Raw genomic sequence first — 12,121 nt, 5'->3', positions numbered from 1 at the left:
CAGTATTTGCGCAGTATTTCAAAATGGTAGCATGTTGATGAGTGAAATCAGGAAGTAAAATCCATAATTGAGGCCTGTATATTTTCGCTAGGTATATACAACCACTGGCGTTGGAAGAGACTCGTTATTATAGAGGAGAAATTAGTGCCTTCGGTAGAATTTGTGGGCTTGGATTCGCTTCTGCAATTACAGAAATTACCACCTTCGATTTCTAAAATAATGCTATTTCAACTTTTTCCTTTCTTTTTTAAACAGTAAATACGGTTGGCATTTTAATGTGGTAAATTAAAAGAGAAGGCATAAATTCATTTTTTATAAAGTGAGAAATTAATTAGAGGTCTTGGAACTTATTTTCGAAAATTTTAGGCATTTATTGGATAATCGAGAGTTTCAAATTGAATGACGAAATAGGTATTTGAATTATAAACCCATAGTCTAATTGCCTGAATAATTCAAGAGGAAAAACAAAAAAAGGACTAAAAGAAGCATAGTATGACTGCATGACGCAGAAGTGAAAAGCTATTGGATTTCTGAAAATAACGGAAGGAGCGGTATACAATGGACGATTAATGACCTAAACTATATTAACAGTATGGCTAACTGAATTTGCTACAGGCCACTAATGCACTCTTCAGCTCGACTGCACAGCAGCATTTCTTTTTTTTTTTTCTTTCTTTCTTTTTTCTGCCGTTATACACTATCCTTAAAACAAAAATTATAAATGGCTCGGCCTCCTTTTACCAGCATCTGTCCTCAATCTCTTCACCGGATTTGCCCAACCAACACTCCCACCGCCGCCGCCACGACCATTATTTGCTGGTTGAGGTTGGTTACCCCACCCTTGCTGATGGGGATTCTGCTGGGACATTCTTGTTTCCCTGGAGGCTGAACCTTGAACCGGACTTGTGATAGTCCTAGCCATGCTAGGTGGAGAGACTGGACCACTTGATCCAGGCCTCGACTTTGCCATCGACTTGTCCCTGTCTTTCCTCTTCTTCTTGCAGATAACCAACTCCCCTGGGTGCAATGGAGAATCATCCTGCTGATACTGTTCCCGGGTACTACCACTTCCAGTCCCATGCCTCGTTTCCTTTGGCAAGTGGACTTTGACCCTCGTATCATCACCACTAGGAATTGAACCTCGTTGGATTGGCTTATGGGCGGACCCATTGTCTGGTTCTACCTCATTTATTAACCTGTGTCTCTTGCTTTGGCCTACAGCTGCCTGTCGTGGAGATGGAGCAGAACTGGAGGTAGATAGTGGATTAGAAAAAGAGAGTGCATTTCTGGCTTCTCGGAAATCTGTGTCTGGAAATGCAATCTTCAAGATATCAAAAAAGAGATCATGCACTTTCCTTGCTTCAGATCTAGCCTGCATGATGAAAAATAGGCCTTTAGATTCCAACCATGATTGTTTAGCCGTTACCAAAAACAACAGGCATTAAAGCAATAATACATGCATGTAACAGATGCAAAATTACAGAATTCCATCGGTGACCATCGGAAATTCATGAACTGATGCAAACAACAGAAAGAAATTTGGAACTTTATTTACAGGAGAAGTCAGGAAGCTACAGGTAGAAGAATTAAATTTGGCACCTTATCACAGAAATTATTTAAATCAAGACAAGAATCCTAAGCAAATCACTGCATAATTCCTAGTGCAATTTTGTGCAATATTTTATATAATCAGACCCATGGACACTTGCATAATTTGACTACTCTACAAGTGTTTTGACACTGACAAATTTTTTTAAATCAGCTACAGTTTCTGTTGTAACAAGACCAACAAGATTCCAGACCCATAGAAGAAAGCTTATCCATGCTTCTGATTAGTTGCTTCCAGAAACAATCTCATATAGCATTCTCCAAAAAGACAATAACTGAAAATATTTGTCAATGTGATTTAAAATGCAGAATTTTAATGAGCAATCATACCTCATGTGAGAAGGTATAGAATTGCATTGCACCCTTTAGCATAAATTGCACGTCAACCACAAGCTCCATTACGCCATTATACTCTAATCTGTCAACTCGTGTTTCAATTTTCCGCAAATCCAAAAGATTATTTCCAGCACCACTCATGTAACCAGAACTTTCCATTCTCTTCCATAGATCAGTTAGGACAGGCACAATATGTTGACCTTCCTTGTCTATTCTTCTTTGGAGCTTGCTAATAACATTCTTACACTGCAAACATGAGAACTTGTAAATAGACCAAACTAATACAAAGATAAAAAGAAGAGAATGAAAGCTCGGTCACCAAAGAATGCGTATCAGATAATCACTCCCTAAACTTGGTCACAGAAACACCTCTAACATTCATAAAATCACCACTCCAATTATAAATGCATATCCCAGTAATTCAAGCACAACCAATAAGTTAATAAAACAAAGACATACAAATAATACAGAACAGAGGGAAAAGGCTCCCTATCATGAGTATGACATTCCTCAAGTGACAAATTCACAGAAAATGGATATAAGAAGCAAGAGTATGCAAGAAAATAGGTGGACAGGCTGATGGTGCAACACTGCTCTAAATTCTTAACAAAATCAACACCAAAAATTTATCCCACTTTATAGGGGGCGTGCACACAGACAGAGTGAGAAAATAGCATCAGGCAAATTTAAAGAGCTAGATAACAGCTGTCCAACTTCTACCTTATTTGGGTTGCTACAAGCAGATGAATCAAACAGAATTTATAAAGATAAATAACAAAGAATAATGATGTCAACTGTAAGATTGCCAAACTACAGTCCCAATATAATGATGCATTGCCAGAATATCATCTCAATATAATGATACATACCCTTCTCTGGATGACATCTGACATCTTAGAGCCCAGCACTGAACTCCCACTTGCATTTGTAACTTTTCCATCCCAACTCTCTCTGGAATGTTCAGCAGCATCTTCTGGAGGAGCAGCCTGCATATGTAATCTGCTAGATTTAGGTGAAGCATGCAATTTTGAAGTATTAGCTATTCTCCTTGACGGTATGGTTCTCCTGTTTTTGGAGGAATCACTCTGATCATGCCTGGAAGGATTAGGCTCTCCAAATCCTTTCATCTCAGCATCAGTTCTCAGCTGTGCTTGATATTTATGGTCTCCTTGGAACGGCAACAAACATGCATCTCCGCGCTGTACCTCAATGCCAGACTTCTCATCTGGCCTTTCCATGGTGTGGCGAGGTCGAAGCCGAATACTACGTTTTCGTTTTATCTTAGGTTGCAGAACCTGCTCATCTTCTCCTTCTTCGCGATCATGAATCCAACTTCCAGATTGCTGATGATCCAGGTGAGAATCTCCTGATACGGCAATTTCACCTTCCTCCAATTCATCAGGCTGGAAAAATAAAAAAACATATGAAATGAATAGATAGCAAAAACCCAACGAATTTGATAGTATAAGATCAGTATAAGAGGAGTAACACACCAGCTTTTTAGAAATAGAACCTGGTCTGGCATCTAATGCAGAAAGGGAACCAAATTTCTGCGAAGAAACAGGAGACACAATTCTTGTAATTCTTCGATTATCAGAAGAGGATCCAGAAGAACCAGCTTCTTCTAGTATATGATTATCTCTAGCACTTGTCGAAGCCCGGGGATACTCATACCCACCATCACATGTTGGACCATCATCTTCTGATTGGTCCTTATTGATGGGAGGTGCCCCAACAGCACCACTAGATTCATCATCTTCAAATTCTCGAATTTCTCCCTCTTCTTCATGTGCACAATATCCATTTCTCTCATCAGAGCTGGCCTCTGAGTATTCCCCATTATCGTCATCAACTTCCTTGTAATTAGGAGATTTTTTCCCCTTAGGCCGCCCCCTTTTCCTTTCAGTTTCCACTTCACTAGATTCCATACCCACACTGCTAGCATACAAGATATTCTTTGATGGTTTCTTCGATAAATTGGCTATGGCAGCATTCACATCTCTAGTACTGGCTCGAAGCCACTTAGGTACCTGGTCATAGCTTGTCATCTCCTCAGTCCAGTCCAGGTCTTCATCCATCTGATCAAATAATTCAACTTCATCTTCACTCCTGGCTATCATGCGATTTACCTCCTGAAGTGATGGAACATTATGGACAGTTTCTTGATATCGCTCTTCATCATGTAATAATGTCTCCAATGTCATTCGTCTCTCTTCGTGTGTTGTCCTTTGGTCAAAGCGACCAGCATTGATAACCTCATCAGCCATATCAATCTTATATTGTTGAATATTATTCCTTATGAGGCTCTCGATAGATCCCATGTACCGATCCTTCCCAGCAAGGTCATCTTCCAGATCAATTGTGCCCCCACTTCTTAATTCATCTTCTTTCTGATGGCTAGAAATTTTGTCAACAACTGCTTCCATATAAATAACTTTCACTTCCCTCTTCTGTCCAATTCGGTGGGCTCTAGCCACTGCCTGCTCCTCATTTTTAGGGTTAGGATCAGGATCATATATGATAACCGTGTCAGCAGACTGTAGATTAAGACCCCTACCAGCTGCACGAATACTGAGCAAGAAAATAAAGCAATCAGAATCAGGGCTGTTAAAGTCCACAATAGCTGATTCACGATCTTCCAGGCTGGTTGTTCCATCAATCCTTCTGTAGACCAGTCTTCTCCATTGCAAGTATTCCTCTAATATATCAAGGAGCTTAGTCATGGTACTAAAGAGTAGTACCCGATGCCCTGTTCTTTGAAGTTTTATAAGGATCCTGTCCAGAATCCACAATTTCCCACAAGATCTAACAAGGAAATCCTTGGAGAAATCATTAAAATATGGATAATTAAGCAGAGGATGATTGCAAGCTTTCCGGAGCTCCATACATCTGTTATTTAAAGTTTTGTACACCTTAGGCTGGTAAATTGGATTTTTTTGGGCCCTGCGCTTCTCATCTTCAGGATCAACTCGAAGAGTACCAGTAGATTTGATCCAATCATATACAGCACTTTGAATAGCAGACATTCTACATCTCAAAACAATGGAAACCTGCAAACAAGTGCTGATATTAAAATCAACCAGATAGAAAGAGATGATCAACTGTGACAGCATCATATAATACCTTGGGTGGAAGTGAACCTTCCACATCTTCAACACGCCGTCTAAGCATAAAAGGCTCCAGAATTTGATGAAGTCGGTGAATGATTATAACCTTCTTTTCAGTTTCCAACCAGTCATCCTCTGCATCATGTGGAGGACCTTCCTTTTGAAAGGGTTTTGAGAACCAATCATGAAATGCTTTCCGATTGTCAAATACTTCTGGTAGAAGTAGATTTAAAAGAGACCAAAGCTCCTTCAAATCATTCTGCAGAGCAAAAATTGGTCCATGTTAAACACATCTCTCAAGTGAGCTTTTCATTCCAAGTCATTAATCACAATTCAAACATGCAGGATGTTAAAACGTCAACTTTATGCCTATGAAAGATGTTAAAACATTGGATTTATGCCTTAATTTTCTCATAGGGTATCATTAGAATCATTTTCAATAGACAATAAATCAACTATTTCATTCCCATCTGCATACTGCATCCAGCATCCACTTCATAAACACAAAATTATATCTATCAGCATCCACTTCAGTAAGAAAAGCACTTAATAACAGAATAAAGAGCAAGCAGATAGACGTAACTAGATGCAACAGGATTTGAGGCAGGTATTATTTTCTGTTCCAATTGTGTAGGGTTATAAGATGGAATATGAAATGCATATATCACATCTTATTGCCCAATTATCCCACCCCAGCACACAGACAGCATTTGCAAATCTCAATATCAGGAATGCTTACATGAAATAAGAGCAGTATAAAGTTTTTTAACCTTACCTGGCAAACTTTGGTTGGTGAATAAATAATATTACTAAGTTTTTCGGATCTTTTTTTCTCATGCATACTGGTATTACCCATTCTTTACTTTTTCAAAAGTACATGAGCCAAGGCATGAATAGTTTATCAATGTCTTTTATAGAGTATAACAGAGCCATACATCCAAACACATGTCAGCAGTTAAGTTCAGTTGAACAAATAAAGTCAGCATAGTTGATAACCCTTTCGGTGCATAAGTGATCGTTCTGGAATAATTTCTAAAAATGGGCTGTTTTCTAACGGACCTGTAATGGTGTCCCTGTGAGAAGTAAGCGCCTCTGGCAGCGATATCTGTCAAGATCACGGGCTAAAACTGATTCCCTGTCTTTCATTCTCTGTGCTTCATCAATTATGATGTACTTCCAGTCCACTTTAGAAAGTTTTGATCGATCATACATTATAAATTCATACGTTGTTACGAGAACATTAAACTTCATAGCCGAAACCTCCTACGGAGTAAAAGTAAAAGAAACTTCAGCAGTTCATAAGTAACCCAAAAGATCGAATAACAAATGCACATGTTATTCTTACTTGGGAAAATAGTTTTGACCGTTGATCTTTGCTGCCGACATAGTAAATGCATGATACAGATGGCAGCCAGTTATGTAACTCACTCTGCAGCGTAAATTCAATTAGACATGGTAGAAAACAATAGAATAAACAAACCAATATACAACCAAAATGTAACGCACCTTCCAATTTACTAAAACAGCATTAGGAACAATTATAAGATGTGGGCCATAGTTTCCTTTGAATTCCATCAGATAAGCAATCAATGCCATCACCTGCCATGAAAAAGGAAGCATTAAGAACAGCACAAGCGTGTAAAGAGATATGTATTGTGTAATCCATGAATTATTACAAAAGGATTGCAACCAGCATTTGTAGAAGAAAAAAATCAAATCCCAAAAAGATCTGCAACCAAAGAAGCAAAAAATCTAAGAAAAAAGAAAGTGACCTGTACAGTCTTTCCAAGACCCATCTCATCTGCTAGAATTCCATTCAATTTGTTATTATACAAAGAAAGCATCCACTGCAACCCTACCTGAAGGGAACAAACATGGACACAGAAGTAAGTAGCTTAAGAAAGTAATTTGCAACAGAATAATATCAAGAAAAGATAAACTGAAATAACTCAAGATTAGCAACCTACAAGCTGATAATCTCGTAAAGTTCCAGCTCGTAACATGGATGGTTGCCTTATGACCCTCTCATTGACAGCATGGGCAAGACTGTAGTATCTGGTGACCACCACAAGGAGCAAAAAAAAAAAAAAGAAGTTACACTTACACCTATTTGAATAATGCTTGGATTTTATTACGAGGAAAATGTGGGAGAATATTAGATCTGTTCAGAAGACTTGGTGCAAATCCTAGATAGCATTAATAAATACATCAGGTGATACACAATTTCCATTGGATTAAGAGAGCCAACCAGCCCATTAGCACTTAATGGTGAAAAAGGACAGTAATTCTCTACTAAAAATACAGTAAATATGCAGCATAAGTCAGATAGATAACTTACTTGCTAACAGATGAACTATCCTTGGGTGCATTCATTTCCATAAATCTATTCCTTATCATTACTTCCTCTCCAGCACAAGCTGCTGCTACCCTTACTTCTTCTTCTGACAGACCCTTTACCAACAAATAAAAGACTAAATGGATAAGTAAATCTGAAACCATCCATTGCATGGAGAGCAGGGAAACAAATTTACAGATAACGAACAAGAATGTGGACTGTGAAAGAATAATCAAAAATTAGATGCTGCTAGCAAAGAGAGTGAGGGAGAAGAAAGTGCAGATGGGAGAGGGAGTTCAGAAAAGCATGCCTGCAGTCGTGCAGCTGTTGCTGCAGCATTTGCTGCCTCCTCTACTTCCTGCTGATTCTTGGCTGCAGTTATCTTACTTCCCAGTTTATGAAGATATTCTTCCGTCTGAGTTAAAAATGATGAGAGAACAGCATATCTTTCAGCAGCATCACCTTCGATGTTGGTCTGCTGCTCCAGCAACATTTCCCTGTACCTCTCAACATCATTGTTCTTCAAAGCCTCCATTCTTTTATTCCGGTCGTCATCTTTTCTCTTTGAAAACTCTCTCAACATTCTCTCATGGTATTTGGCAACTCCTCTGTTGCGAGCAGTTCGTGCATCTCGGATACCCCAATGAGCCTCAAGAAGCTTCTTACGCCATTGGAAGATGGATTTCAATTGTTTGTCTCTCATGGCTTTCTGAGAGGCCTGTACTTGTCTTGCTTGCTCCATCCGTTGCCGCTCACATAAGCGAACAAACTTCCGATATGGCCTGTCAGGCATTGCCATTATCTCCTGCTGCTGTTGATCAACTTCATCCCTTAGACGTGCCTGTAGATCTAGAAGCTTAAGCTTTTTCTCTTCAATTTGTAACCGTAACACAAGATCTGGTCTAATTCTTTTCCTCTCTAAGTTCACAGCCAATAGACCATTAATTTTCTTCAAATTTTCTGATCTCTTCTTGTTGAGCACTTCCAGGCCTTCCTCAAAAAGAAGATCTTTGACATCATATGCCAATATTAGATTATTATTAGTGTTAATCATCCCTGAAGACCCAATTGAATCATGCTTCCTAGTAAAAAAGGGAAAATCAAATAGTGGTCCATGATACTTTCTGGCAGAGCCAACATCTTTTGGCTGTGGTGCAACGCTTGTTTGTGCAGGTTTCTTAGCTTGAACTGCATCAGACACAGGAACCTGTGGAGCAACAGCTTTTCCCTTGTCCGCTGTAACATCACTTCTCACAGGAGTTTTCTGAAGACTTCGTTCCACCTCCTGGTCAGATTTAACAGGAAAAGTAGCAGTTTGCTGCTCTTCTTTTCGAACAGCTACTGAGGTCGTAGGGTCCTTCACAGCTGTTGGACCTTCTATATTACTTGCTGAGACAGTTGGTTTCTCCACTCCAGCCACAGCTTCCTCTTTTGCAGCATTCTGTCCATTCATAGATGGCATTGCTTGAGAGTTCTTCTCATTAGACTCGAGATGCTTTGCTTGGTCCTCCAAAATCTTCCCACCAGATCTGTCCTGATTACTTCCTCCTGCAGGAAGAAATTGCTGCTGCAATTGCAACTCAAGGGGTGGTGGAGCAATGGCTCGAAGAAGCTCTTGTGGAAGTGTACCTTCTCCTTTCTGTCACGTAGTACAGGAGTTAAAAATACAAAGTCAGTTAAAGTTTTCATATGTGCTTATAAAAGAAGAGGAGAGAAATAAATGTGACAAAAAGAAAAGATAGAACTTGAGAGACAGATTCATACCTTCAATCGTCTAAATGCTAGTATTTGTGCTTTAAGAACATGTAATTGTTGTTTGGTGAACCCAACCCGATTTTGTGCCATCTGGACGGAAGGCGTCCCTTGTGATGAGTTGTGATTACTTGAGCCTCCATCATTAGAAAGACCAGCGGATTGAGGAGAAGAGCGATTCATTTGCTTGAGATGCTGCATTTGTAATGTTTCTGGGCTATTTATAGCATTTTTTGCAGGCATATTTTGATCTCCACCTTGGCTCATATTTGCAGATAATTGAGAAGGATGCATAGAAGGCATTCCATTTCCCAGTATAACCCCAGTTCTAGGAGGCGCTTGGTTCTCTCTGTTTTGAAAGGCAAGCTGTTGCATTGCAAGGCTGTTGGCGCTATTCACAATCCCTGAATTGGAACTAGATCCAAAAGGACCAGATGGAACAGTCTGCCTTGCCTTAGGAGGGCCAGACTGCCCAGAGACGTCACTAGAGGAATTAGCATGTGGAGAGCTCTCACTAGCAACAGGTGGAGAAGCAACTTGATGCTTTGACACTGACACAGGAACAGGCGAAGCCTGTGCACCTGCATTGCTTTCATTGGCCTTTTGCTGAGCAGCCATCCTTGACTGCATGAGTGGAATGAGCTGTGCCATCAAGTTTGCATTTGCAGGTAGTGACAGATCAATATTGCGTTCAAGTGCCCATGCCTGCATTGCTTGAAACTGAGCAGCCATTGCAAGCTGGTTGTTCACCATGTTTTGGATGCTTTGCTGAGCCTGTGGTGCCTGCATAGGCCTTACAACATTAGCAGGCATTGCTTGTCCAACGCCAGGGGGTTGTGTTGGAGGCTTTTGCTCATTCCTCTGTTCAGGGGCTAGCTGTTGTCCTTGCTCCACCTGCTTTTCGCCACGAGTAAAGTTCTCAGATGAGTTTTTGGAGGATGATGCCTGAGCCTGACTAGCTGCCTGAATGGACGTGAGTTCCTGCATTTTTGAATTTCCCATCCGCATTTCCTGATCCTTACCAGTGGCAGGGCCCAACATTCCCATTTTAGCTTGTTGCTGTGACTGCATGACCAAGGCTGATTTTTGTTGCTGAAAAGCGAACTGAAGATACGCTTGATGAACTGGATTTAGAACTTGTTGCTCGACAGCTTGATTCCTATTCTGGCCATCCTGGGAGGAATTTTGCTGCTGAGCCAAATCAAAGAATTTCCTGGACTGTTGAGGCATTTGCATTGAACCTGGAGATGGAGCAAAATTGCTTCCTCCTATGACTCCTTGAAAAGCACCAGCTTGATAAGCCAGAAGGGCTTCATTTCCTTCAGGTTTTCTAAGTAATTGGTGTTGCAATGCCTGCACCAGCAAAAGAGATGTCAAATAAAATACTACTAAGATAAAAGGTCGATACCGCCTTTCAGTATCATTAATAAGCTATTGAAGTCCTTGAACTTTATACTTAAAGAAATGACATGCATATATACTACTTAATAAGGACAGGTTAGCACTCAGAATACCCTGAGTGTGAGAAAAACTCACCAACTTCCAAGAATTAGCATTAGGAAGCTCCAAAATCAAAGTAATTAGACAATTTTTTTTTATCGCAACAAACTCTGAAATTCAGATAATGAAAAGTGATTGGCCATAATTGCTAAACATCAGCAATACCGAGCAGACTTTCCACATATTGTAGTGATTAAGCTTGCTAAAGTCCAAACTAGAGGGTAGTAATCCATAATTACAGCTAAACTTACCACTTAATCAAAATTGAACTGTGTAACCAACTGATCACCCGCATTAATTACTAAATTTAGCAATCGCTGCATCGGATATAATTTTAATTATTTATGACTTACTAACAGAACGACCTTGTTAACAGAAAATCAATCAAGATTCTGTTCAGAATCAAAATAGAAAAAGAAAATTAATAAATAAACCCTACCTGCCTAGAACCTAATTGCTGGTGCTGGTGGTGTTGCTGTACGGAATCGAACCCTAACTGTGGTGATGCTGCAGAAGAAGAGGAAGATGGTGATGCAGCTGATGACGTGGACGCCGCACGCCCAGCCGGTCCCACCCGGCTGGGCCCACCACCACCAGATTGCATACAAAATTTAATTGCCAAAGATTACCACCAATTCTTTTAAATTTCCCGCAGAAAAGAAAAAACACGAAAAATCAGGAAGCTGAAAATAAGAAAAGAGTATGAAATAGAAAAGGAAAAAGCCAAATCCCTCCAAAATTTTTACAAAACACCAATTTTACCCTCCGATCCCAACGTTCATCACATATCAACACAGCTGTAGTTTCCCTCTTCCTTTCTCTCTAGGTTTCTATGAATTTTTGGTAAAAATTTCTCTCTCTTAAAATTAAAAATTATAAAAAAATAATAATGAGAGAGAAAAACGATAATTGCGGAGTAGAAACGAAAAATGGATCTGAAGAAAAAAAGAGATAGAGAGAGAAAGAGAAAGAGATCGACGATTCTTCCAGCAGTGACTGACTCACTACGACTCTCTCTTTCTCTTGCTGTCACGCGATTGGAGGATTGTGCATTTTTTCCCCTTTTTTCTCTTTTTCTTATTTGTTTTTTACAAAAAAAAAAATTCACAGTCAAACGCTAGGGTTTTTTTTTTTTTGAAATTTTTTGGGTTAATTATCTCTCTCTCTCTCTAAAGAGGTTTGGTAATGAACGAGCTTTATGGCGTTTTATGCAGTTGGATGTGGGGTCCACTTGACCACTATGGTTAGAAAGTTTACAGAGGAGGGGGGTAGTTTTGACATTTACTCTTGTAGTTCCTCGTAATTACTGTTTGTACCCCTTTTCTCCGCGAATGTATGAAGCCAAAAATATCCGGTGCTGGTAAAATAAATATAAATATAAATATAATTATCCTTTTTAATATAATATTTAATAGTAATATACAGTGAGAAAATCTAAAATTAAAGAAAATTTATAATTATAAAAATTATTATTTTATTTTAT

At 39.4% G+C, this 12,121-nt stretch overlaps 1 protein-coding gene across 1 annotated transcript; it reads right to left on the bottom strand.

The window, feature by feature from the left end:
- Positions 1-493: 493 nt before the first annotated feature.
- LOC8261901 (ATP-dependent helicase BRM) lies at positions 494-11,822 on the bottom strand. Its single transcript, XM_015728802.3, has 14 exons — positions 11,078-11,822; positions 9,151-10,491; positions 7,697-9,025; positions 7,390-7,502; positions 7,019-7,106; positions 6,824-6,910; positions 6,558-6,650; positions 6,397-6,480; positions 6,111-6,314; positions 5,068-5,310; positions 3,438-4,994; positions 2,814-3,347; positions 1,939-2,190; positions 494-1,372 (listed from the first exon to the last, which is right to left on the bottom strand). The coding sequence occupies exons 1-14, from the start codon at positions 11,240-11,242 to the stop codon at positions 716-718; spliced, it is 6,747 nt and encodes a 2,248-aa protein (XP_015584288.2). The 5' UTR covers positions 11,243-11,822; the 3' UTR covers positions 494-715.
- Positions 11,823-12,121: the final 299 nt, after the last annotated feature.

This window comes from Ricinus communis, chromosome 1 (genome assembly GCF_019578655.1).
Source record: "Ricinus communis isolate WT05 ecotype wild-type chromosome 1, ASM1957865v1, whole genome shotgun sequence".
NCBI lineage: Eukaryota > Viridiplantae > Streptophyta > Magnoliopsida > Malpighiales > Euphorbiaceae > Ricinus > Ricinus communis.
This window is presented reverse-complemented; position numbering and strand designations above follow the sequence as displayed.